The following is a 27,750-nucleotide window of genomic DNA, read 5'->3' as shown; positions in this document are numbered from 1 at the left end:
GTCTACTTGCTGGAGGAAGGGGGGGGGGGGGGGGATAAGAGAGAGGTGATATTTAATGCTGATGAACAACAAAACTTTTGCTCTTGTCTGAAGGGATACCTATATGCTCGTGAGTGTTACTGTCGCAAGCAGACTGTCAGTAGTTGTCAGAAAGGTCACCTTTTCCCTTTGACAAAAAAAATACCAACCAGGGTAATGATGGCTCATTAATAACATTAGGTAAGTGTGATGACTGGATTGTTTCACAAGGGGAAACAGAATGAACAATCAGGCACAAGGAGGTATGTGATAGAACAATGCCTTTATTACACTGGATGTGGAATGAGTGCTAGAAGACATGGTGACAATGGCATGGGCACAAAGCGAGAACAGTGATGATGCCATGCAAAGTGTTTTCAAAGAGGCATGACCTGTTCTTTCTTTGGTATTCAGCCACCATTGGCTCTAATGGCAGCAGCTATGCAATGAAACCCAATAAAAACTTTAATATTAAACAGGCACACCACAGGCATCATGTCCACCAAACTACTGGCTACCTTCACCATGTTCCACCCCGGACTCCTCTTGACCGTCCCCGTCCACCACCCCATCCACCCCCATTGTAGCCCTCTCCACCTTGGTAGCCTCCACTGCTGTAGCCACCACGGTTCCCGCTGCTGTAGCTACCGTAGCCACCACCACTGCCACGATTCCCATAGCCATAGCCACCAGAGCTTCCATAGCCACCAGAGCTTCCATAGCCACCAGAGTTTCCATAGCCACCAGAGTTTCCATAGCCACCAGAGTTTTCATAGCCACCAGAGCTGTAGCCGCCCCTGTTGCCGTAGCCGAAGCCACGACCGCGGTTGTAGCTGCCCCTGAACCCAGGACTGTAACTGCCCCTGCTTTCGGCTCCATAGCCACCCCTGGAGCCACCTCGAAAGCCTCCTCTGAAGCCACCACGGGAGTCAGAGTAGTCAGCACCTGGGCCAGGTCCTCCTCCACTGACACTGCTCAACCGAGGCATCTTTCTGAAGGGCGGTGGATGCCCACTGTAAACGAAAGTTTTTTTTTCACTGTGAGGTCAAAGCCCAAGTGCATCACAAACATGTACCGACAATTATGAAGAGCCAAAAAACTTCTTTAGTTGGATACAACTCAAGAATGAGACGGCTTGTTCTCGTCAAAGGACCCTCTTCCAAGCAATGGAGTAGGCAGATTCTCACGACCCTGCTAGCGTGAATATGCAGGAAACGGCTAATGAAAGAAGATAGTCCCCTTCCTGTATTGTCACGCTCCCTGCATTGTCATGCTCGCGGGGTCATGAGAATCAGCGGACTCCATTGCCTTTGACGGAGAAAAGTCGCTTCATTCTTGAGTTGTATCCCACTGTCACAGTAATTAAGTACACTCTAAGTGAGATCAACTGTTTCTCCTTGTCCTCTGAATCCCTTTGCCCATTCTTCGCTTCAACAGGATTTGGACATTTGTAGCAACACTGATTATTTACTGCAGGCAAGGGAATGTCTCTTTATGAGAACATTGCTGACAGATGCAGAAAAAAACATTACAGTAGACTCTCGTTAATTCAAACTCGAAGGGACCCCAGGATTTTGTTTGAATTATCAGGAAGTTTGAATTATCGGAAGTTCTCGCATATATGACTCTGAGCAAGATTACAGTGCACATTACAATTAATTATCCACTTAAATCATATTTTGAACATTTCACTCTTTAATTACACAGTAAAAACAGAGCAGAGGTGAAGGATCCAGAACAAGTTTAATGGAAATCTATGGCTGACTAGACCGTTTGAAGAAATCATGAATTGTTGATTGTTTTTTCTTTACATGTGCATTAAGAACAAAGTTCTCTATTCCATTAAGAGCAGCCAGTTGTTCTTGAGAATTTTCTTCTACAGTCAGAAATTTGCGGACCTCGGCAAGGTAGTGGAAGGCCTGTGCTGCTGTCACAGAGGATTGCTCTTCTGATTCCTCTTCACTTTCACTGCTGTACTGTGCTGGCAGCACCTCAGCCACCAAGTCGTCCAGGGTGTCTTCCCTGCACACGCAGAGGTTATCATCGGCAGCCGCAAATTCACCGAGGTCAGCAGCTATGTTGTGTGCTTGGAGTGCAGAAAGCACTAGCCTTGCTTCATCGCTCTCCATTTGGAGGCAGTCTTCACCTTCATTTCGAGCGCAGTCAGGCAAGGTATCACTGGTGTGGCCTGGTATGCGGAAGGCATGCTGGAAGCAGTTCCGTATCGTTGCCGATGTTACTGCACTCCATGCGTCGGCTAGCATTCCCACAGACGACAGCAGTGTTACACTGTACGACATGGAATTATCCATGCATATTAGCATCCTCTTAAGGAGTAGCTTTCTGTAGTTCATCTTCAGACATTTGATTACCCCCTGATCCAGAGGCTGGAGGACAGCTGTTGTGTTTGGAGGGAGGAATTCAAGACGAATTGCCTCCAGCCCCTCCACGTCACCGTGAGCGGGACAATTATCCACTATCATCAGCACTTTTCTTTTATCGCGCTTAAACCGCACGTCAAGTTTCCGCAGCCAATCCTCAAACAAAGATTGCGTCATCCATGCACGTGTATTTGCTGCATAAGAAACGGGAAGAGTTCGGACGCCTTTAAAGCATCTCGGACGCTTCGATTTGCCAACAACGAAAAGTTCGGGCTTGTGACTACCATCCATATTGGCACAAACCATCACTGTGAGCCGCTCCTTGCTCAGCTTTCCGCCGGTGCAACGTTCCCCCTTGCGACACAATGTTTGCTGAGGAAGGCACTTGAAGAACAGTCCCATTTCGTCAGCATTATAAATGTCAGCCGGGGAGTATTCAAGCAGTAGGCTCTGAAGACGCGTCTGCTGCCAGTCGGTAGTAACCGCCTCATCGACCGCTGCCGCTTCTCCACTTACTGTTTTGAAAGTGAGGCCATGTCGCTCCTTGAATCGCGACAACCATCCATCACTGCACTTGAAGTCTTCAATTCCAAAGCGCAAAGACAGTTGTTCGGCCTTCTCTCGCAGGATTGGTCCACTTACTGGTAGACTGCAGCTCCGAGCGCGCTTCAGCCAAAGAAAAACTGCCTTCTCAAGCTCCGGATGCGCCGCCTCCCTAAGCCTTTTTCTGTCGGGAGCGAAATGGCCTGCGTTGTTTCGCAACTTGTCTTTCGCTTTCACAATCGTTGTCAGCGTACTTTTTGTGATTCCATACTTCAATGCCACAGAAGTCTTCTTCGCTCCAGCCTCAACTTCTTCTATGACTGCCAATTTTTCTTTCACAGAAAGGGTTCGGTACTTCCCCCGCGGAGACATGATGCTACCAACGCGGGCGACCGACCAGGGAAAGAAAAGCGCGAGCGGTCACGTGATTCGGAATCGGCCGATGCTACTCGCGTCACTTTCGCACCTTTTTTTTTTCCTTTTCTCGCGCTCTTTGTTTTCACGTCAGGTTTTACGTCAGTTTTGAGCGTTTTGACAAACGCAGGTGGACAGTCGTCATTTCCACAAGTTTTGAGGGTTATGTGTTTTAAATTCGAACTTCCTGCTTTGAACTGGCTAGCAAGCATGCCAGCAAGCCGCGGAAAGTTGAGCAACAATGTGCCCTTCGGGAGGCTTTTGTTTCGAACGTTTGTTTGTTAGGCTCTTGTTCGCTTTCTTTTATTTTTTAGGCCATAGTGCGCTTATTTTAACATTTTCCGCTGTTGTGGTGATATAAGAAGTCAGATTTTTCACCAGTGGTGGCAACGATAGCCGATAATTTTCCGGTATGGACAAGCAAAAAGTACGAATTAACCGAATTGCGGTGTTTGAATTAAGCGGCCTTAAAATACATTGAAAACATGGCGAACCAACCAAAAATTTGATTTTTGTTTGAATTAACCGAAAGTACGAATTATCAGAGTTTGAATTATCGCGAGTCTACTGTAATGCATTAACAAAAAAAAAAATTGTAGACCTAAGCTCACTGGCTTAGTGCGTTACTCAGTAAAAGCTGTCACAGCTTTGGTTTAGCCATTTATCCCTGCATTTGGCTGTGGAATCTACATCGCCAGCAATAAAAGAAAGCAGCCTAGCCGTGCTCATGCTAACCAGTGAAACCTGATCTGGTCACCTGTTGCATCACATCCTCTTTTTTTCCCCCATCTTCAATTAGCAAAGCTGGTAAATGGCAACTGCTGACTTGAATTACCCCCTATAAGGGCCGCACCCATGCGCAGGCCGCATTCTGTTTTCCCAAAGGAAATATTTAAAAAAAAAAAGACCCCTGTAAAGGCCGCACCAAACTAGACATGCAGGAATAGCCTTCTAAATGCAAGCGCAGAGGAGGTTCCAGGTGCCGCCCACCGATTGCACCAGAGGCCACGGGTCATCATCATCATCGTCGTTTTCCTCCGCCATGAGCTCTCGCTACCCATATCGGCATCAGTGCCTCCTCCACCCTTTTGTGGCTATTGCCTTTTGTGGCTATTACGGGTTATCTAGTTTACTATAGCATGGGAGCTGTGGAAGCGTAGTAGTTCACTATAGCTGCGGCTTACATGTGCTGCCGCCGAGCGTTGCAGTTTTAGCACGGTGGGCAAGCACCTTAACATTTACACGGCTGGGTTTGCTCTCGAACACTGCAAGTGTGCGGCGGGCAGGAAATTAGAAGGACGAGAAGTGCGCCCGACGATGGTGCAACCAAACAAATGCATTGAGGAACACAACCTTCAAAAACCGCACATTACGAGGCATGCCTAACAAGTTTTCCAAACTGGAAGAAGAGCTGCTCTGCTGACAACACTGACAACTGACACGCTGCACAACTTGTGGGATGAATATACACCAGAGCACAGCACCAGCTCGAGAGTTGAAAGACTCCGTGGGTGATGACTGAATGTAGAATAAATGCCACTCATTCCCTGATTAGTGTGTTTAAAATTTTTTTAATCGCACATCCCGTACATAGGTCACACCCCGAAAATTGGCTCTAGAATGTGAAAAAAGAAACTGTGGTCCTTGCATGCGTTTATACCGTAACTTAAGTGAGTTGAGCTAAATGAATTCACTAAGTAATTACAGGGGGACGCGGGGATCAGATCCCGAAAGTCGCAGAAAAAAAAAATCGATTTTTGGAAACCATGCGTTTCGGCATCTGCAACGCCTAATCTACGTTGTATCAAAATGATTTTGCTGAAAACACACTAAAAGTGCCCGAAAAAATTTAATTTGTCAGTGCGCAGGGCGAGAAAACAGTTATAAATCGTGCAAAATCACCGCAGCTCGCGGAGCCATATCTCGTCTTTCTCGCCACCGAGCGCCGCCATCTTGGTACCGTTTGAAAGCTCGAAGTTCCACCGTTTTGTCTCTGAATTCCTCAGTCATCGCCATCTTGTAACAGTCGCACAAACACAAAAGAAGCACGGATATGCCAGGGGTGGTCACATGGGCCCTCCAATGAAAGCGGGCCTCCGATTGGCTGCCGGTCTGAAAGGCGCCTCCCCATTGGTTGCTGCTGCGGCAGCGGGCAAGCTGGCAACCACAGCAGACCGCTGTTTTCTGCTTTGCAAACAACGCCGGAGTCTTCATTTGACACGCAGAATTCGGATTTCTGAAAGCTCCCTGGTTACTGATGGATCGTCGCTCATTTTAAAAGAAATTTTCGATGAAGCACGCTTTCAGAAAACGGAAGCGCAAGCCTCCTAAGCCGAGAAAAAGACGGCGGCCAGAGGGAGAAGCGGAGCACCCGACTGAACAAGCAGAAACGTGCCGCGCTATCTTGCACCGCACTACTCCAGCAGTGAAGCCGATAACCCAGTCGACGGAAGACGCGCCAACGGAGTCTCTTGCACCTTTGCGTTCGGCCACGTGAATCGGTAGCCGAGATTGCAGCGTTGCAGGCGACGCCGGCAGAAACAGTGTACTCTGCTTCCGGCGCATCGTGCGACATGGACATGCAGTCTGCAAGTGAGCCCCAACCGTCGACAAGCTACAGTGCGATAGCTGACGATTCACCGGATGAATCGTCGCCCAAACGTAGCACCAGTCAGGCGCGCCTCGAGCCGCGTTTCGTGTCGTTGGCAGTGACGGCAGAAGCGCAGACATGCAGCGTTCACGACTCCCTTCGCGCAGCGTCCACAACTGAACGGAAGTTTAGTCAGCACTGTCAAAGGACGAGCATTCCTCGCTTTTTGCGATAGAGACTGCAGTAAATGAGGCAGTCGTGAAGTACAATTCCGGGAGCCAAGGAGCCTACTTGGCAATATGTGCCACCTTGGGTGTGCATCATGGTGCCCTTGCCATCCAGAGGGCTCAAGAAAAGGACCAAGAACACATGAAGAAGGCGCCCAAAGCCCACCAAACAAAGAGGCAAAGGTGCAAGAAGATGCCTGACAGCAATGATGCAAAATATTGCAGCTCTGGTGCTTTCTAACAAATCTGCAGTGCTTGCAAAACTTTAGAGCTAGTTTTCTCAGAAGTGAGTTTTGAGCCGACTGTCCTGCTAGTGGAAAGCATAGCACAGCTATGCCTTGTGGGATTTGCATAGAGTTTGTTGCACTGTATTTCTTAGTAAATTCTCTATGCAGTGACATTTCCAAATTTTTAATAGCTATCTTTTTTTTTACTGTTTAGCTAAATTGGCATGTTGATAACGACAGCATTTCTCAAACATGGATATAATGTCCTGTGTAGAAAAAAAATACGGGTGATAAAAATATTTGGAGAACGTCACTGCATGAACTATTCATTTGGCTAAAATATGAAAGCAGCTATGGGCTTCTACCATGTTTTTTTGTCACGTCAGGCTCTCTGCAAGTTGGGTGCCAATAAAAATTTGTAATGTCAAAAGTACTTGAGATATATCAATGAAACTTTGTAATTAGTCATTCAGCACACTTCCCAATAACCATGCCAAATTTCATTGCTCTACTACAAAAAATAAGGAATTCCACTCAGATCCCCACCTCCCCCCTAAAGGGGGGACATGGGTCTTTGAGAACAAAAAATGACCAAAAAACAGATTTTCTGAAAATAGCATTTTCGGAATCTGCAGCTATTATTCTCAAAATTCACCAATTTTCTTCTTCCTGAAGTCCGTAGTTTCAGCATATTATTGAGTTTAGACCACCATGCAGTCTGAATTTGTGCACGAGCAGACGAAAAAACGGCACATTTTTCATTATGCGGAGCCACTGTTCCACCGTACCAATCGCGGCCATGTTGGGCTCGTTTGAAAGAGCGCTCTCTAGGCTTCAATTTCCCGCCACTGCTGCTTACATGCCCTCAGTGGACACCAAGAAAAAGAACCACAACCAAGGAAAAAAATGCGGGGTCTGATTCGCTGCTGGGCGCACGTGACTGAATCGAGCCACCCGACTGGCGGATTCCGCCACGCATCGTCTGTTCGAGCCGGCGTTGGAAGTGGCGAAGACACCATTTTGTTGACAGCCTAGACCAATCAGCAACGATGCCTCTGAGTAAATTTCGTTTGCGCGACAAATTCGGCAAAAAGAAGTCCGCGCGCGGTGACAACTTCCAAAAACGTCCTGCGTCACCCAAATGCTGTGAGAATGTGCAGGAGCCAGCGGCAAGTGAAGTCCCCGCGAACAAAATAGGCCTAGCGAGCTCGGCGACACCTACGCACAGCGGCTGCGTCCGCTCCGACACAACGATACTGCAGCCTTCGGACTTGCTTACAAATAAGCGAAAAGCGGAAGGAATTCCGCAGGAGCTGAAATCAACTGCAGCGACGAAGAAAAAGTTTGATTTCATCGGAAACTGTGACGACCGTCCCCTTGACGGTACAGACGGTCGCCGTGCGGACGATAGTGCTTTCACTATTGTGAGTTCAGACTCCTTCAACGAACTGTTGCGTGCCGTGAAGTGTAGAGTGTGTGGCGGGGATGCACAGGTTTCTAAAGGGAATCGCGAGCACGGTTTAGCGGTGAAATTGTCCCTCGTGTGTGTGAACTGCGGAGACAATGCGTCGGCACGGAGCTCGCCGCGCGCGCATGGCAGCCAAAAGTTAACTCCGTTTGTCGTAAATATTCTTGCTGCACGCGCGATGCAAAGTACTGAAATAAGCAAACCACGCTAAATGATGTGTTTGCTGCGATGAATATACTGCATCGTGGCCTGCACACGAAAACGTGGCAGAGCTATGTGAAGAGTAAGCTGACGCCCGCAGCAACACGTGCAGCCGAAGAAGTGTTGAAGGACAGCGCCAAATATGTTCGCCAGCTCTACCGCGAGCTGAACCTTGACAACCCCGGGAACATTTCAGTCTCTTTCGATGGTTCGTGGATGAGCCGGGGTCATTCATCCCGCATCGGTGTCGGTGCATTAATTGAACTTCTTATCAGGCTCGTCCTGGATTACGTTGTGTTTAGACATTTCTGTGCCGGGTGCGAAAGCGGGCCTAAGGACGACGACCCGTCCTATCAAGCATGGAGCGACAGCCACTTGTGCAAAAAAAAAAAAAAAACATGGACAAAAAGTCCGGTGAAATGGAAGTACAGGCTGGGCTTGTGTTGTTCCAAAGGTCATTGGAGAAATATGGCCTTAGATACACTACTGTCCTTTCAGATGGCGATAGCCACACATTTTTTGTACTGCAAGAATCGTCTGTGTACGGCTAGGTAAAAATACAGAAAGAAGACTGCACGAACCATGTGCAGAAGCGAATGGGCACAGATCTGCGCAATGCAATTGCCAAGCATAAAGGCAATGCAAAAGATAGCCTTAGTGGCAAAGGAAAGCTAACAGGCGACCTTGTCACTAAGTTGACATCATATTACAGCTGGGCCCTGAAATCCCATGCTGGAGATATTGGAGCCATGCACAAGGCCGTGCCGGTCACATACTATCACGTAACGTCAAATGATAGTGCAGCAAACCACACTCATGGCCCAAGCTCATGGTACCGCCAGAATGCTGCTGCAGCCAAGGGTGAGCCCGCTCCCAGGCACAGGTATAATCTGTCCCCACATGTGTGCAAAGCACTTTTCCCCATATATGACCACTTGGCAGACCCAAAGCTACTGGAGCGGTGCTTGCGTGGCAAAACTCAAAACAATAATGAGAGCCTGCACTAGCTGATATGGTCGCTCGCACCAAAGGAGCGACATGCTTCGCTGTTTTCAGTTCAAGCAGCCGTTGCAGAGGCTGTTGTCCGCTTCAATGCGGGAAATCTGAAGGCATCTTCCCAAATACTGAGCGAGCTGAGTATGAACCTTGGCCAACGTAACGTCAGGAGGATGGCTGAGAAAGACAGGTGCCAGACAGCAGAATCCACACGCCAGCGTGCCTCTACTGAAAGTATGCATCGGGCACTGAAAAAGCGCCATTCTAGTCAGACCAAGCAGTCTGACTACAAGCCTGGTGCTTATTAGCCCTTAAAGAGGCTCTGAAATGCCTTCCGAGCAGAGCACATTAACTTAATCACTGCACTGCGTTGCCATGAAAACCAGAGCCAAATAATACTCTTCTACACGCACCAGACGACCCACAATCATGCGTCAAAGTTGGCGAGCCCTTCCCAGCAACTTTTTCATGCTCGCACCCTCCTCCGTCCCCCGCATCTGCGTCGACAAGGTGAGAGGTGGCCATTAATTAGATTCTTTAAGACGTCAGGCAGCTACTGTGGCCGCGACCAATAAGCCACTTAGCTCCGGTGGGTCGGGAAGCTCCGCTCCCAGAGGGGGGTCGGCGAAGGAGCGCCTGCCTTCCAGCGTGCAAAAAGTGACGAGAGGAGAGGGAAAGGCGCAAAGACGCTGAAATTCAAATTTTAACTACAGATAACTCAGCTTCTACAAAGCGCATTTAAAAAATACTTGCTGAACACTATTCGTGAAGCGGCGTGCTTCAATATCCCAGGCATGCCGCGACTTCATTAGAGCCCCTTTCACAGCCCCTTTAAGAAATGTAAATATGTATATATCTTGATGAAATTTTGAATAAATTATGTATAGTTTGTTTTTTTCTCATTTTCTCAAAACAAAAATTTTGGACACCTGCTTGTTTTAGTTTGTCGATATCTCAGCACCTATGATGGGTAGAGATGTATTTTCATTTGCTAAAGGAAGCTGGAAATGCAGTGAGTGCAACGATTGAAGCAGAATTCTTTAATTAAGCTTCAAAAATTTTTTATTTTGCAAAGTTCATTGAAGCATGATGGGCACAACCAGGAAGATGGTATTCCAAGTGCTGCAAAATTGCTAATAAGGGTAAAATGAAAAAAAAAAAAAAACTGCTTCGATCGTTGCACTCTCTGGTCATTGTACTAGGTTGCCATGCATTAGAAATAATTTTATGGAGCCATTTTTTCTGCATGGAGGCACTAATTAATGAACAATTAAAATTAATTACCTCGTGGACTAATTAACTTAGAAACAAATTACATATTTGAAATCAGCATAAGAAAACTGAACAAATTGGTATGATTTCATAGGATTGGCTTCAAAATAAGGAAAATACCTCTAAGACCAGTGTCCCCCTTTAAGGTCTTAGGGCTAAAGCTGTAAATTCCACGGTAAAATGCAGGGTTATTTGTCTAAACCAAACCTTTATAACACCTTTCGCTGTCACAACAAACATTGCGCATCATAGCCCACACAGTTGTCTCAACACATAAATAAGAACGCATTAAACACAATCAAACCTCCCCACCAAAAAAACAAAAGCACACTGACACAGCCATCAGCACTGAAGCACTGCACACAGGATGCTAGGCCTGACAGGCCTAGAGTTAAATATGCAATGTTTCTAAACCTATGATGAATGTGTCAGCCTAGAGTCAAATATGCAACGCTTCTAAACCTATGATGAATGTGTCAGCATACTGCATTTATTTTTGTCTTCTTTGTTTCGGAGTGTTGATAAATCAGCTTGTTCCTGAAAGACAGCGATGCAGAGAGCAGAAGGAAAAAAACCAGAGGATAAGGAAACAGCAGCATTCAACAAAAGCAAGTTCGGGGCCCTTTGACTGCACAAAACCTCACTGCACATACAAGACAGATGCGGATCCCGGCCTCGGTGGTGGAATTTCTATTAGGGCGAAATTCTAGAGGCCCGTGTACTGTGCGATATCAGTGCACATTAAAAAAAAAACCCAGGAAGTCGAAATTTCCGGAGCCCTTCACTACGCCGTGGCTCATAGCCTGCGTCGCTTCGGGGCATTAGAACCCCATAACCTAAACTGAAGCATTCCACTCCAAAAAAGAAATGTTTGAGCAGATGGCTAACCAGCTGACTGCTATCCAGGATGCATACATTCTAAGCTCAAGAAGGCCAGGAGGTAGAAACTCATGCTCACCCAAATGACTCTGTAACATCTGTGCCTTCCGCACCAACATGGATAATGTCAAAGCGGCACAGCTTCTTCACGGTGCTGACCACCCTGGCAAACTGTTCACTTGGCTGTGACAGCATCTCAGGGTCAGCGGTCACGTCGGTTATGAGGTTGTCGACGGCCTGCTGCAGGGACAGCACGTTGGCCGCAACCTGGGGATCCATCTTCAGGTTGATCCTGAGGCACCAGAAATTAGAGAGAAATCTGCACACCACGCACACACCCTTGAACCTACCGACGCAAAACAACACCAATAATTGCTGTCGGCTATAATCCTTCTTAAGTTGTTCCGTGCTTCGTGATGATTCATGCTGCTATGAAGTACCAATCCAGCCATTACACAGTCATGTTTTAGAAGAAGAATGCTCAGGACTGCGGACTTAATCCTCTGGTGTTGTCTGATAGCACGGCTGGTGGCCTGCCACCACTTTCACAAAACTTCAATCCAGTGGCCACAAATCTTATGGGCTCGTTACATGCTTTTTATGGCAGCATGAGGCATTTAAAGACATTGGCCTTACTGAATCTCTCTCTCGCTATGTTAACACACTTGTTTGGCGGCAAAAGACGCATTCAGAAAATTGGGTTAAAAAATAGTACCGTATTTACTCGAATCTAGGCCGACACCGTTTCTAAGCTGAACCCCTAAAGTTCGAAGCTAACAAAAAAGAAAATATATTACCTCGAATGTAGGCCAAACAAAAAAAGCGAGGACAGCGTTCACAAAATGCAAACAGCATTTATTGAATCTGAACGTGCAGAGCTCATTCAACGTCGTCGTCGCTGCTAAACTTATCGCTGCGTTCCTTGTCACTGTCACCTTCAAACAGTGCACTATCTTCGGTACTGTGAAGCGCATCAGATATGCTGCACTTTTTAAAGGCGCGCACGATCAAAGTACCTGGGATGTCGTCCCACGCTGCAGCTACCCAGCCCGCCAGCAGCGATAGCAATGCACGTTTTATGCGGCCCGTTGCCGTTAGCATGTGGCCTTCGTCAGTCAACCAGTCCGTGTAATATTTCCGCAGACGATCCTTGAAAGGTTTTTTGATGCCGACACCAAGTGGCTGCACCTGGCCCGTCATGCCACCCAGTATGATAGCGAGGTCCGTGTTCGCTTGGGCGAGCGCAGCCTTAACGTTATCGGTAAGTGCTCACAGTAAGAGTCGACGACAAGGAGCAAGTTCTTTGTCAAAAGGGCTCCCGGACGCCGTCGCCACACAATCTTAACCAACTCTTCCACCGTCGCACCTGTCATCCACCCGTTCTCATTTGCCCGCACGACATTTCTTGGGAAAGTTTTTCGAGCAGGCAGTGTCTTCCTTTCAAATATCATATAAGGAGGGAGTTTATGTCCATCACCTGTGCAGCACAGCATCACAGTTGCGTGCTGCTTCTCGTAGCCCGCAGAGTGTACCTTCACCTCCTTGGCACCCTTTTCATTCACGGTGCACGCCACTGGCACATCAAAATACACAGCCATCTGGTCGGCGTTGCCAATTTGCCCAAGGTTGTAGCCTGCCGCTTCTCTCTTTTGCAGCACGTAGCGCTGAAAAGCTATCAGTTTTTCTACAAAATCGCTTGGGAGCATCTGGGTGATTGAAGTGCGACGTCGGAGGCTGAAGCCAAATCGCTTCATGAATTTCTGAAGCCAGCTCCGGCTCGCTTTGAAATCCTTTGGCGTTAGGCCTCGCTCCCTCAAAAGTTCCCTAGCTTTCGCTTGGAGCACTTCTGTTGTCACTGGAAGGGCAGCTGCTCTCTGCGTCCGAACAAAGTCTGCCAAAACTGTCTCCACTTCGTGGCGACGGCTTTCTTTGGTCCGCTAAATGGCATCCTCGTTGCGGCGCACGCAAAACGCTGCTGTCGTTGTCCACTCCAACGACGGACGTTTTTCTCGTCGACGCCGAAGTCCCGCCCGGCTTGAAGGTTCGACGATGCCTCTGCGGCTATCACAACTTTTCGCTTTAAAGCGGCACTGTAATGGCATCTCCTGCTTGGTGCCATCATGATAACACCCCACCGCACACCGATGCGGCCGACACGACACTGGTCAAAATGGCGACCTCGCTTGCGTACGGTTCGCTACTGGCATGACTAGTAGCGACTGCGATACTGACTTTTCTAGATGGTGCTAGCTATGCACCACGTTTAGCAGTTTCAATGAAAAACTGGAGCGTTTTTTAAAATTCTCGAATCTAAGCCAACCCTAGAGTTTGGAATACGATTATTTGAAAAAAATTATCAGCCTAGATTCGAATAAATACGGTACATTTTTTTCCCCCACCACTTCATCAAACCTCGTGACGTTGATAACGAAAAGGACTTGCGATCACAAGTGGAAGTGAATGAGTCGCCGTGCGGCCCAGCCACGGAAATCTGTGACTACAACGAGGCATTGATGACACTGCAGTTCGCTCGTGAACTTTTTTTACCTTTCCTCATCATCCTATTACAGGCAACGCTAACGCCGACGCCGCTCAAGCCTAGAAAGGGCGCTTAACCAGAGCTCTGTACGGAGCTACTATATTTATCCTTATTTCATCCGAAGAAGATTGATCGAGAGGTTGACTGCGCAAAAAGAATTTGTACCCATACCAATGAAAAATGCATCCCCAGCCCGATGATGGAAAAAGGCAAAGGGCACGACAGGGCGAAATGCAATTTGTTTACTCAGACTACAGTGCGATGCCTGTATTTATTTCGCTTCTTGCCGTTTTTCAGCTTATAAAAGCTCCATTTCCAGTGCAAGTAGCCTTTCAATCATTAGAACGAGGCACTCAGTTAATCTAGGCAAACTCAATTACGCTAAGTGTCCCTTCCATACATTTAAATATATGCAGAGGCCCCCAAAAGCATGCCCAAGGATTCATTTGCCTTGATGTTTACACCGCAGCCACAGCAGGAACACAGCACGATCACAGTGAATGCCACAACATGCTGCCTCTTCTTTTCCATGCATGGTTATCTAGTCCCCAGCTCGTGGCTACACTAACCAGAGTTGCCACTTCTCAATATCCTGGCACTGAACCTTGTCAGTCAAGAAGCAGGAATGGCAACACCTTATTGACTGATGCGAACATGCACTCGCTGATCCAGTTGCAGAGCACGAATCTAGGAGATTGTAATAATCCTCCTTTTAATCTTTTTCTCTTTTTTTTCGCAGTTACCTCCAACCACACAAAATGCAAGTTTTATCACACTATGCAGGAAGCTTTTATTTTCACTTCTGTTCTGCATTGTCCTTTTGAGTCTTCATTTGGAAACTGCATGCAATAAATGCCTGTACTTAACAAAAAAAATTGCAGACTTTTCTAAATTTTGTTGTAGCCACGTTTAACTGTATACGGGCCGGGCCAACTTATGCATGCACAAACTGGGGAGAAGACAGATGCACAGTGGGCAGCCCTACCAGCCATCAACCTGGACCACGCCGTTCACCAACTCCACTCGTTTGCAGCCGAACAGCAGGATGTGCACGGGAGAAATCATGGTCATCTGCTTGCATGACACCGCCCTTGTTCGGATCTGCATTGGAACAGACAGTAGCATGTCAAGGCCTTTGCAGAAACATTTTGAGATAAGACACAGGCCTGCCTCCTCCAAGCAAGTCTAAAAAAATTCTCTGCACGGCCAGACAAATTAGGCGCAGGAATTCCGACATGAAAGAAAGCAGGACATGACCTGTATGCAAGAAAGTAAGGAAGGGGTGTACAAATTAACCTTTTGTTGCCAGAAGTGAGCTGACACTATGTACACTAAACACAGCAGCTTGGTCACAATAACATGCTACTCCTTTGAAATGGCCTAGAAAAGCAGATACATCAAGCAAGGAGGATTCAATGGTGTACCGTCCTTTTAGGTATCTTTTTTTTTTCCTTCACCTAGTATGGATACCTTCTCGCCAGTTCTTGGAGCGCAACGTAACTATATCTGCTTGGCAAACTGGGAACCGAGTCTTCTTCTGCAATAAGACATACCAGTGCTGCCCCTAGTTGGTTACAGAGTCGGCAGACATTCGAAATACACAGTGGCTTGTGCCAGCTAGGGGGAGGGCACAGAAGCTGGACCGAACATACCTACACCACTATGAATATGGAAACATCCCTTCTTCAAACAGCCCTGACAATGCAAGTCGTCGTTAGCCTTCTTGCGAGACTGCACATCATGAAGCATAAAAAGTGCCAGAGCAGAACATGTATAGTAAACTCGTACCTTTTCTCCGAAGACAAAGAAGGGGCTGGGGAACTTGTTGGTGGTCGGCAGGTTGGTGCAGTTGACCGATGTCTTGTGGATGAGTGCTGCCCGGTTGTCTGTGGTGAGCACCTTGCGCTTCTCCTTGTGGTAGCAGATGTTGGGGTAGTGGCCCAGCACCAACAAAGCCACCATCTGGAAGGGGGAGCATTGGTCCACACAGTGAGTGTGAAGGAACTAAACTGTCAAACAAACAATTAGGTGCGCGCGTGTGCACGCACACACACACACAAAAGTAAGAATGAGCCCATAACGTAGCGTGCTTTCTGCCAGCCAATCAGAGCACACACTCAAGCTGCTACAACAGAGATGCAAACATGAAAAGATGAAGACCAATAACGTGCTTTGGTTTATGCGGCTTTAACATCCCAAAGCGATTAAGGCCTATAAGGGATGCCTAAGTGAAGGGCTCCGGAAATTTTGACCACCTGAAGCAAGAATGCATACAAGCTATGAGGACACTAACATAGAAAATCTAGAGGCCAGTCTCACTGCATCAATGATCAGTTACTGCATTTCGGGTAACTTCCATCCTAAGATGCTGCCACGCAGAGACAGTAGTAATTAGAATTTATTGTGGCGCTGCTACCAGCCTTCCACTGTAAAGTCATTTTCGGGCTTGCCTAGCCCGACGCACCAATAATTAGACTTACGTTAGCCTTTAGTGTAGTACTTTTAAAAAAAATAAGGCTCCAATTAACGGGAATGCACCATGCTCGTAGGTCAATTTCCAGCTTCTTCCCGTAGTACTCACACTGCAGGCTAGTAGAATGCACAAAAATGCCTGAATGGAATGAGAGAAATATAAATCATGCCACACAACTCACTCACCACATCCAGTTTGGGGTCGACACCGCTGAAGTTGTACACTTCAGGAGCCAATGCCGACTCAGGAAAGCCGGCAGCCAACAAAAGTTCCCTGATTTGATTCTGCAGAAAGCACATACGAAAGAAATTCAGGTAAACATGAATTGAGCAAGTATGCATTGCACAATGCATTGTGCCCCCGGTGACAAGAACAAAATGTTTTATGTCGACGTGCTTGGACTCAATTTTTTTTTTTTTTTGGCTAGCAAGGGGGTGAGTTGCGGGGACGGCTTACCCGCGGCAATATACCATATAGATTGCACGTTATGACCTCTGTAGAGTTTTTTAGGATGTGTTTCCGAAATCCCCACGTAATTTGCTAACAATTACTCGTGTCAATATTATACTATGTGCTTACAGGGTTATAGTACCAGATGAACTTGATTTTATGCCTTGGGGGGGGGGGGGGGGAGCCTGGTCTTGAAAAAAAATATTTATTAATGTAGTCATTCAGGGAACATGTATTTTTGTGTGCCAATTCTAAATGTGTGATTTAATTTTATGTAAAACAATTCCTTGAGCACTTATGTAATTGTTACGTGGGTATTTTGCGACGAGCTTTGAAGAATATTTGCGGTGGGAAACTTGCTGAAATGTACGCCATTGGGTTCTCTTGACGTAAGGGAATGCAATAAGGGGAGAATTGTCTTCCTGCTTTTCATAGAACTTATGTTATAGGATTTTGAAATTGTTGCGGCTTCAATACCGATAAGTGAAGTTCTAGGACACCCAGGATGATAATTTTGCCCTTATTACATTCCTTGGTGTCAAGAGAACCCAATGGCATACATCTCAGCAAGTTTCCCGCAGCAAATGTTCTTCAAAGCTCTTCACAAAATACTTGCATAAAAATTAGATAAGTGCAAGGAACTGTTTTATATGAAATTAAATGACATATTTAGAATCAGCACGCAAAAATACACAATCCCTGAATATTTCACAATTATGACTACATTAATAAAATTTTGTTTTCAAGACCAAGCTCCCCACTTTGAACGTAGCCGTGAACAAGTGCCAACACTTACAGAAACTGGAGCACAGATGACAACTGACAAACCACACATATAAACTGGTAAAACACTGCCAGCAGTCAAGTCAAATGCATCAAACAGAGCCAAAGAGAAACTATGCGTGAGCGACATCAGCTCTTCTATCAGCTACCGACAGCCCCCGGAAGCGCTGCCATTCAGAGTGCCCTGCATTGCTGCTGCGACTGGAACCGCGGCGTTTACATCAACTATCAACACCTAAAATTGCAACCATGCTGCAGCATCCCTGATATCTCGTTTGTCGCCTTTATTTATGGTGCCATGCTTTGGTTTCGAGTGTGAGTCGAACCCCCTCCCCCCATATCGGATTTTCAAATTTGAAAAAAAAAAACAAAAACAGGTTGACTTACAATTGTTTAACTATGGTAACTAAAATCATTAAATCCAAGAAATAGATAAATATCAATTACATACTCACTTCTAGGATGCCAAAAACACTAGACTTCTTTAGAATATTTCATCGGTGCAAGTCAAAAAGTTAAGCTGTGGTTGAAGCAAGGACCCCGCCTTTAGGCACAACTCCAGTTTTTTTTTTTTACTTCCTCTTAACTTCATTGAAACTATCACAGCAGGTTCTCTGAAGTCTTATGATCCTTTGTGCCAAATTTCACAGCTGGGTGGTGTTTCGCATGAGCTCGAATGAATTTTAAATTTTCCCATTTAATGGCCTTAAATCATTCTACGGGCAACCCTGCGTGTGTGACGTTATGAGCTGCATGCCCATCAATATCCCCTCTACATTTGCAGAAAGAAGAAAAAAAAACTGAGCTTGTTTTCAGTCACTTCAGACAAATGATGATTGCGGCTGGTATTACAGCCACCAGTTTAGCTAATCAATGTGCACAAAAGACGTTTTGTGCCAATAACTACGATGTCATTTACTGGGTTTTAATTTCTTGGTTTTTTGCAGTTTGTTGTTTCATAGTTATTTTGAAAACTACTCATCGAAACCAAGACAAGTTTGTGATTATCAACTGAAAATATTCAAAACACCTCCAAAAGTTGCCTTTAAACAAACAAGTCTTAGTCACATGCATACACAACGAACCTTGGCATCGTAGGTGATCCGCAGGGTGGGCATGGAGATGGAGAACTGCTCGCAGAAGTTGCTTTCGGCAAACTCGCCATGCATATGGGCCTGCTCCCACTGGTCGAACACGTTGAGCAGCGTGATGTGGTCACTCCACCGGCCGCCAAAGAAGCGCCGCTGCACGTAAGCCAGCCGCTTGGGGAATGGCGTGTCAAATGGCTCCGGGAAGGTGCTGCTGTTGGCTGAGATGGTGCACAGCGCATCGCCAGCCCTGCGTGTGTGCACACCACAATGACGACAAGACCAAATTGGCCATGCAAGGAGGCATCACCTGCTTTTAGGTTTATGGCGGTTAAACGTCCCAAAGCGACTCGGGCTATGAGGGACGCCGTAGTTAAGGGCTCGGAAAATTTCGACCACCTGGTGTTCTTTAATATGCACCGACATTGCAGAGTACATGAGCCTCTAGAATTTAGCCTCCACCGAAATTCTACCGCCGTGGCCGGGATCGAACCGGCATCCTTCGGGTCAGCAGGGAGTAAACTCACTGCACTGTTTAGATTGCCTGAAGGCAGCTTACCCAAAAATGAGGCCGAGGATCAGCATTTTGCCGAGTCGAGGCTCAATGGGGAGGCGAGCCAAGATCTTGCCCAGGGGTGTCAACTCCCCAGTGACCGTCAGGGCTCCCATCTCTGTGCGAGAGAGAAAAGGAAAACAACTGCATGCTCAATCTCTCCTGTGCATCAAGAGGAAAACCTGCGAGAGTACACAGGACTGGAAAATACTGCCACAAAATATGAATCTGTGTTTTACTAGGCCATTAGTAAAATGCATGGCTACCCTTCTACTACCTTCCGTGCCGAAGGCCAATATTTCAGCTACAACGTCAACATGTTCACATCTGTGTGATGCAGCTAACATGCACAAAAAATACAATTAAAATGGATCCTTAAACTTATGCCTTGAAACTCCTAGATACTGCTTTAGAGAGACAGTAAGGACAAACAGAAGCTGGCAAGTACCAGTAGGGTGTGGTGTTCCGATCAAATTGACCACACTCTCACCGAAAGTGGAGCTTTTTTTACAAGCTAGAAGGGACCAACAAACGAAATACGGGTGCCGCCACCCATGGCAGATGCGTACGTGAACAACCTTTTATGGCGCGAATCCAAAGGGTTGTGCTACACCACCATTCACTTCAAAGTGGTGTGCACCCATCCTTTTCAGTAAGGACATCAGTTAATTCATTGAATTCACTGGTAGGAAGAGTTTTGAATAAAATTTTCTCGCCGATAAATGTGTCATTTGTCGCCGAACAAATGTCAACATAGCCAGAAAGAACCCGAGAAGCACTTTTTACTTAAAAACCAATAACTGGATGAAGTTGTCCTCAACGTCCCTTCAAACCAGGTTGCCTTGATTATAAAAACAAAGTTACGCAGTGGACAGGACACAGAATAGAAGTGGACAGGACGAGCGCAGAACAGCTGATTTATTGGAGTGACACCCTTCCTTCAACAGTAGAATGCATGCGCAACAAACACTCGTAGCATTACACCCAACAAAAACGCCTTACCAAGCCAAGAAAGTGAAGCTCTTTGTAGTACAGGTGTATCGCTGCCTCATAACTTACGAAGTGCAAGGCTTCAATTATTTCGCGTGCCTTTTTGTCTCTTGCATGGCCTATAATCTTTGCATGCTTGAAAAGTGGCATACGTTTTTTATTTTTCTTCTTTGCACAACTCCACCAGTTTCTAGGCAACTGTTGCCCACAATGCGAACTGTCCTGTCCTTTGCGTAGTTCTATGTTTTTATAATCACGTCATACCAACTACATCGTATTTACACGATTATAAGTCGACCTATTTTTTTAAATTTGAAAATCCGAAGCAAGGGGGGCGACCTACAATCGAAACGAAAACATCGCACTATAAGTAAAGCCGAGATAAACGAGATGTCAGGCATGCTACAGCGTGGTTGCATTTTTGCTGCGTGGCTCCGTCGCACCGCTCTCGGTGCTGGCCTTGAGCAGCTGCTATGTCAACGCGCAAAACTGGCATACCCTCCCCACGCGCGCGGGTAGCAGCCGATGGCGGCTATCGATAAGCAGCAAACTAGCACCCCACAGGTGGCTGCTGACTGCGGTTCCTGATAAGCGGCGGCGGCCCGATAACGCAATCGCATTCTACGAGAAGCTCAAGCGTCCAACAAGTTTTTTTTTTTACTTTCAAGTGCACGCTCGGCGCTCAAGGAAGCGTTGATAGTTGATGAAAGGGCAGCTGTTCCAATCGAGGCGGCACCCCCACTCGGAACGGCAGTGGTGCCAGGGAGTGTCGGCAGCCGACGGAAGAGCCGACACCACTCACGCGTAGTTTCTGTTTGGCTCTGACACATTTGACTACTGCCGGCCGCGTTTCACAGGTTTTTATTGCAGTGCTTCATAATTCGCCAATCGTGCTCCGGGTCCGGTAAGCAACCGGCGCTCGTCCACGGCTACATTTAAGATGGCTGTCATTCTTTACGCCGAAGAAACAAACAACTGCACGCTAGGCCGCAAGTTCGACGTTCGCAACGGGTGATACAGGTGCGCAGCTGCAGTGAGGCAAAATGTTTCACACGATGTCGTGATGTGGCTCTTTGTGAAGTGCGGGATTTCGCTGCACGACAATGTTAAAACGACAATGTTAAAACGACGGGCTGTGGAACCACAGCAGCGATCATGACGGCAGCGCTAGTGAGGACGATGGCGCAAGTGTGGACGAGTAGTCCAGTGACTAATACATTTTCATTTTGGAATGTGCCCACAGGCGCGCCCGGGCATGGCAACCTATAGCGGCTGGCGACAAGTGGAGGCCGCAGGATAGTGCTACAGCATTCTATTAAAGGCCTAAAGTAAACGACCTCCAAGTTTGTTTTTTCTTTTTTCAGAAATGTGATGGGGGGGGGGGGGGGGGGGGTCGACTTACATTCGAGTCAGCTTACAATCGTGTAATACGGTAGCTAGAAAATAGAAAGACAAAGGGGACACGAAAATCCAACATGCACCTTGACAAGAAATGGCCAAGACTGACCTCGAAGTAAGACCTCAGACTCGATGACAGCATCGATGGGAGGAGGTTCCAGGGCCTTTGAGAGGAACTTTGTGATGTCGCCAAGGCGCAGAAGCTTGATGGCCAGCGCCAGCTCGTGAAGCGGGGTGCGGAATATCTCGGGAGTGGTGTAGTTGTCTAGCCTGGGAGGAGGCAAAAGGAGCACACATTGCTGCTCAGGTTCACCCCGTCTTATTAGCATAACATAAATACAAATGGTCTTTCAAAGTAAATATCTTTGTTGGTTAATGGGGAAAGTTTCTCAAGGGGTAATTTGGAGCAGGTCTGCATTTTCTACTGAATGTTTTGGAACTCATTCCGGACCACTTTTCATGTCTGCCACACTGGTTTGGCAGTGGCATGTGGCATGTGAGGTTTTTAACGTCCCAAAGTGACACACAAGGTATGAGGGGCACGTAGTGGAACGTTCCACATAATTTAGACCACCTGGGCTTCTTTACCATGCGCTGACAACACAGAGTACATGGGACGGTTTTGCATTTCGCCTCCGTCGAAATCAGGCTGCTGCGGCCACGTTTGAATAACCCGGGACCTTGGGATCAGCAGCTGAATGCCAAACCCACTGAGCCACCGTGGCAGTTTTACACTGGTTGCCACTCTGTGATCTCTCACTTTCATAAAAACTGGACAAATACTACAGTTAAATCTCAATTTAACTAAGCTGGTAAAATTGGCAGTTTACTTCGTAATAGTGAAATTTCACTACACTGAAATTTGTTTCCTAGCATGCTAAGACTCAGCCAAAAACACTCTGCGGATAACTCACAGGAATAACATTTATTTGAGATTAAAGTGGTCCTTTACTTCTGCCCTTTCTTCACCATCACCAAAGGCATTACGCATGTCTTGCTTATACTGCGAGCTCGCAAACCGCCTCAGCACATATGTAACACCACCGCTTCTGCATGCGCAAGGAGAGGTACAAGAATGGTGAGTCCGAACTAAACAACTGGTCAGGCTCCCAGCTTGAACAGCTACCACGTTCTTGAACTCCGTGGCGCTTTACTCGCCACCTCTGTCCATGGCCCGGCATAAACAATAATAAATGTGGCGGCTCAGCATCTCGCAGCACCACGTGCCACACGTCTATCCTGCCAGCCACCTTGTAGGTGACGGGAACAACGTACTTGTCTTGAGTTTTGGTTTTGCTGTCATTACCACCCTCTTGTAAGTGCACTGACAACACCGTCGACACGAAAACGCGTTCCGCCACTGCCATCGCTGTGGCCTCATCGTCGTTGGCTCACGACAGGCCACGAACACGCAGCTAAATACGTGATAACACAAAAAGCGATATATCCAACCACAATTAGGTTTTTGTTAGTAAGACAGGAGTGCACCAAACAAGCATACTTTTCATAACGAGCTTTGCTGCAGAGGTGGTAGCAGTGGCCTGGTCGAACACGTCCAGCCCGTCCACGCCGTTGCTCCAGGTTTGTCTTGGAGGCAAACACGGTGGCATAGTTTGTCATGTTGTTGTGCGATGTGAAAAGCTTCATCTTGGCCCTGAGCAAAGAAAACCAAAGGTTCTTGCAAAGTCCAAGTTGTCACAATACCCCGCAAAGCAATGCAAGACCCATCCGCTGTCACTCACAACAAATATAATGCCACTGTGTGTAACTGCCACAGTGCTTTTTGTTTACGTCTCAAAGTTGGTTGAAATAAAACCCAGTAGTACACAATGGAATCCTGAGTTAATGGTCTGCAAGGCATATTTTTGCATGTACAAAAGTCTCCAGGACACGCGAGCCGCTACCGAACCCTACAGCTTGGTCAAACCATTATTACTGCTTGATCACTTGCAAATGAGTGTGCTATAATGTGTCGTAGCGGTCACTGAAAAATGTGACACCAGTTCACCAGACTCGCTTTTGATGTGTCCTGCACACTTCTGTCCAGGTAGTATGTGCAAGCCATCCTTAGCATGGCAGCACTTCGGTGCCAAACACCAGTTTTTGAATGAAATGACACAAGCTTTTAAGTGAACGCCATCTTTCCTAAACGGTACGAACCTTACAGAGCAAGTACCGCAGCAAATTATTGCAAACAGAGAACTTTCTTTGTGACACCAGCTTGACCATGCGCCAAATCCTAGGCCATTTAAAGGCAAGAGTATGAGAAAGTGCATTTTTGAGTATCCCACAAGCAGTCATCACTGAACCAAATGGCAAAAAGCTTCCAGGTATTACAACAATTCTTTCTGCTTTAGGTAAAGAGGCAGGCAGAATCCAAGTGCAGAGGTTTGGTGACTTGCATGCAGCAAAGCTATTTCAGCTGCATAATGCTAAATGTCAAATAGGAGAAACGTGCTCCAGCATACACTGTGATAGTGTCACTTGCTCAGGCTAGACTGAAGGTAGATGCCAGATAAGGTCAAACATGATATGACCAGCATCTACACTTTTGATGAAAAAAATATTCTTGCAGGTTTTGAACTTGGAATATCATAAAAGAGCTTATTTTCCCCAAAAATAATCTTTCACAAAAAAAAAATTCAGGCTAGTATATGTCATCAATGTATATAAAAAATCAATGAAAAACTTGGACTGTTTGATAACTAAAAAAGTTCAGAATTTTTTCGCCGCAACAATGCATACAGGAGTAAAAAAAATCTGCTTCCTAGTGCCACTTTTTTTCAGCAAAATGTAGCAAACATGACATGGATTAACTTTTTCCTCGATTTGGTTCCTCGCTACTTTGAATCTCTGAAGGCATCAACCATGATGAAGGCCTCATTACTGCTATGGCTCAAAAGTCTCTTCAGCAAGATGTTCCGTTCCGCGCCTGCCACCCATGGGTACCTGCCGAGGTAGCTTGTAGCCTAAGCTTGCTAGGCATAAAGCCAGGTGCGGAAAGGACACGCAAAACTTGATTTTCAGATAGACTTACTTGCATGAGTCGATGACGTACACTACGTCATTGATGGTGATACTTGTCTCAGCAATGTTAGTTGACAGGATCACCTGCAAGTTTAAAAAGGCATGCAGCACTCTGCCCCAGAAAAAAAGTAAAGACAGCTTGCAGCAAAATGCCCACCAAATTTCCTAACCTCTGCAGTCTACCTTACTCCCTTCTGCCCAGGACGATATTTGCCTTCTCATGGCGTCTGCTCTGCCCATCTAAAGATCCGGCCAGCTGCCGTTCGTTGCATCACACGTTTTGCCCAGCTGACTTCTTTGTCCTAACTGCCATGAAAATACTGTCAACTCCATTATCAGATCTCGGCCCACATGCACGAAGCAAATTAAAGAGTCTAGTCCCAATTTTATCTTATTCACAGTGAAATCCAGCGCCGGGTTTGACAAAAGGAAGGGCACATAACTGGCTCTTCGTGGCCGACGATATTGGCCATGTTTCCTGATTAGAAAGGTCTGAATGTATTGGCAAAGCTTGGACCCTTGGTTACAGCGGAATTTCAAGTGCAATGAAGGAATCAGCAGGCTATGCACAACCGGTAACTTTTGTTGTTAAATCATGAACCCAACAGCAAAAGACAAGTGCAACTTTCTAAGAACAAAGAGTGAGCCCTTCCACCTTTTTTAATGACAGTGCCACATATCCACACAGAAGTACCGGCACTGTTTATTCAGCCGCACTGTCAACAAACTTGGTTTTCTTGACACTCGTCACCTTAGGTGTCGTTGAAAGCTTTTAAGTCCTCTGAGTGCTCGCGCTTTTTCTTGCTGAGAAAATAGCCTGCTCCGAACCATGGCATTTCATGGTGTATCCAATAAAGTGAACAAACTTCACACGGGCACAGAGAAGAATATGAGGTCCCTGATGTGGTGACTGCACGCTGTGAATGCAATGCAATGTATTCATCGGCTGACGATGCAGCCGTCTCTCACAAAGCAAGATTTTTTTATATAGTTCTGCGTCAACAGTACATAGGACATTTTGCCTGTGATTTTGGGCATATGAACTTGGAATGAAGAATTTTGAATGTATCAGTGAGGTTTTACTGCACACACCAATATCAAACACCAACTGCTCCTGGTGAAGGTTGTCAGGGGCAGTGATTTTTGGTTACGACTTAGCATGCATACAGTGATAACCTACTGCTTGCACTGTTCTCAGCACCCAGTCACATCATATCGCAGAAGCAGCTCTTTGCAACTGAAGCCTAAGCTGGCGGCACACATTTCCTGATGCCAATATTTTGTCAACCCACATAAATGTAATTACATTTTGTTTTGCAACTGCTAAGTCAATAGCAAATTGCTAAAAAAAAATACACAAAACATGAGTCTTGCAACAGCATCTCTTATGATCCAGGCAATTGCAATGACCGTACCTTGGTGACGCTGTCAGGCACCGGCCTGAAGACCTTGTGCTGATCTTCTCGGGGGATCTGCGAGTGCAAAGGCAGGATCTGGTACTGGGCCGTGCCGAAGGTTGGGTGCTGCTGCAGGTGCTTCATCAGGGCAAAGATGAGATTCCAGCCGGGCAGGAATATCAGCACTGCACCCTTCTCGTTCAGGCCCCGAATGTGCAGCAGCAGTGCCTGTGGACAGAGCATAAGGTCAGTGCCATCAAGAAATAGAAGCAAAAAGCCATTGTGGCTCCGTTAAAAAAAAAAAAAAAGGAGAATTAATCAGACTGCATTCTGCACAATGCACGCAAAGCTTTGCATAGCATGCAAAAGGCCATACCTCAATCAACTCGAAAGACAAAGTCTTCTCATCGAGTTGGGCCATGGCCATCTTCGTGGAAGGCTTGTAACTGGGGTCGATCACTTTGTTGAGATTTTCCTAGAGGTTTTCAGCCAGAAGAGAGAGATAGAATAAAAGCAGATCAAAATGGACACCATGATGTTTCCTGTTTTTCTTCCCACCCCTTGGCAGCAGAAACACCAAAGGACACAGTGCTGCAGTGCAAAATCAACCAGCAGTTTCCAGACTTCAAGTATAAAAAGGATTTTAGCTGAGGACTTCACAGCAACAACACATCTAAGAACTGCAGTCATATTAATGGGCACAGAATTCCATGCTATATGCAACACAAGCTTATCAAGGTGTAGAGGTCTCCTATATATGGCTACTACTACAAAAGATTAAGAAAACAATCTCTCGGTGCAACTAACAGAAAACGTGCCCCTCCCTTGAACTGCTACGAACCGCAGCCAACGTAAACAAATCTAATAGAAAGCCTTGAATGGGCCCACCTGTTTATTATGTTTTGGAAATTAGTATTATTCACAAGAAATGGGAAGAAAATTCATTCAGCTGCTATTTGTGCAAAAACAAAAACAAAGCATGCAAATACTGAGGCACACAAATAAAACGGTCAGATTTTGAAAAAAGCAACAAAGACACGAATGAAACAAAAAAATTTGCATTTATCTTGAGACCAGATGCAAATATTCACCTCAGGTTCATCGGTCTCAATGTCTTCCTCATCCCTCTTGCGCTTCTTTGAGTTTGGCGGGGGCACGAAGTTGACCAACTCGATGCAGTCTTCCAAGAACAACTCTGCGTGAAAAGAGTGAGGCACGTCTTGAGGGCATCAGTCATATACCAGAGCTGCCAAGTGCTGGCTGAACCCTCCCTACAGTACAGTCACACAGTATTACCCCTGTCAAACAACTAGTCTCCTTCTGTGGCAGTTCATTGGCCGTTAAGTTTAATGGGAATCAAATGGTGCCAATATGACATGTAGAAAGTCAGCTGTGCCAGCTGGTTCATGACTAAGAAAAACAAATGATAAAAAAAAAACGGGATGAGAAAGAATCAGTGTCACGTCTGCAGCTTCTCACACTGTTTCTCATGCTGTCTTTTCTTTGTAAAGCCACATGACGATTTTCAATGACCATCAAGCTCTGTGAGCACTGGAATGAACTGGTTCGATTCTAGCTCGGACCTAGGACGTCAGTGTCAGCTTATCGAACGAGCAAGGGCCGCAGCTTTCAGCAATAAACTCCTGGACTAAGGACACCGCCCTCCTCTTGCCCACACTCTACCTGTACTACAATAAACATTTTCATCATCTTCATCATCTGTGGACATGGGCTCAATGGGGATTTGTGGATGGTCATTGGAACTGCACAGGCCACTGAGATCAGCCTTCTGCTACCCACTTTACATTGAAAGGAGGCAAAGCAAGGGGACATCAA

The 27,750-nt window shown here is 46.4% G+C and overlaps 1 protein-coding gene across 2 annotated transcripts in view; it reads right to left on the bottom strand.

The window, feature by feature from the left end:
• Positions 1-282: 282 nt before the first annotated feature.
• The window catches only part of mle (dosage compensation regulator mle), a 59,303-nt gene continuing 31,835 nt past the window's right edge, over positions 283-27,750 (bottom strand). For both annotated transcript variants that reach the window (XM_077640009.1, XM_077640010.1), the window contains 13 exons: positions 27,006-27,109; positions 26,291-26,389; positions 25,933-26,142; positions 24,528-24,601; positions 22,992-23,144; positions 21,600-21,760; positions 19,109-19,220; positions 18,547-18,799; positions 16,414-16,512; positions 15,544-15,717; positions 14,741-14,856; positions 11,296-11,508; positions 283-1,031 (listed from right to left, as the gene is read on the bottom strand). In XM_077640009.1, coding sequence (XP_077496135.1) covers positions 539-1,031; positions 11,296-11,508; positions 14,741-14,856; positions 15,544-15,717; positions 16,414-16,512; positions 18,547-18,799; positions 19,109-19,220; positions 21,600-21,760; positions 22,992-23,144; positions 24,528-24,601; positions 25,933-26,142; positions 26,291-26,389; positions 27,006-27,109 — 2,261 coding nt within the window. In that variant the 3' untranslated portion in view covers positions 283-538. The remainder of the gene's footprint in view (positions 1,032-11,295; positions 11,509-14,740; positions 14,857-15,543; positions 15,718-16,413; positions 16,513-18,546; positions 18,800-19,108; positions 19,221-21,599; positions 21,761-22,991; positions 23,145-24,527; positions 24,602-25,932; positions 26,143-26,290; positions 26,390-27,005; positions 27,110-27,750) is intronic.

The sequence above is a fragment of the Amblyomma americanum genome, chromosome 10 (assembly GCF_052857255.1).
Source record: "Amblyomma americanum isolate KBUSLIRL-KWMA chromosome 10, ASM5285725v1, whole genome shotgun sequence".
NCBI lineage: Eukaryota > Metazoa > Arthropoda > Arachnida > Ixodida > Ixodidae > Amblyomma > Amblyomma americanum.
Note: the sequence above shows the minus strand (reverse complement) of the source record. Positions and strands in the feature narration are given on the sequence as shown.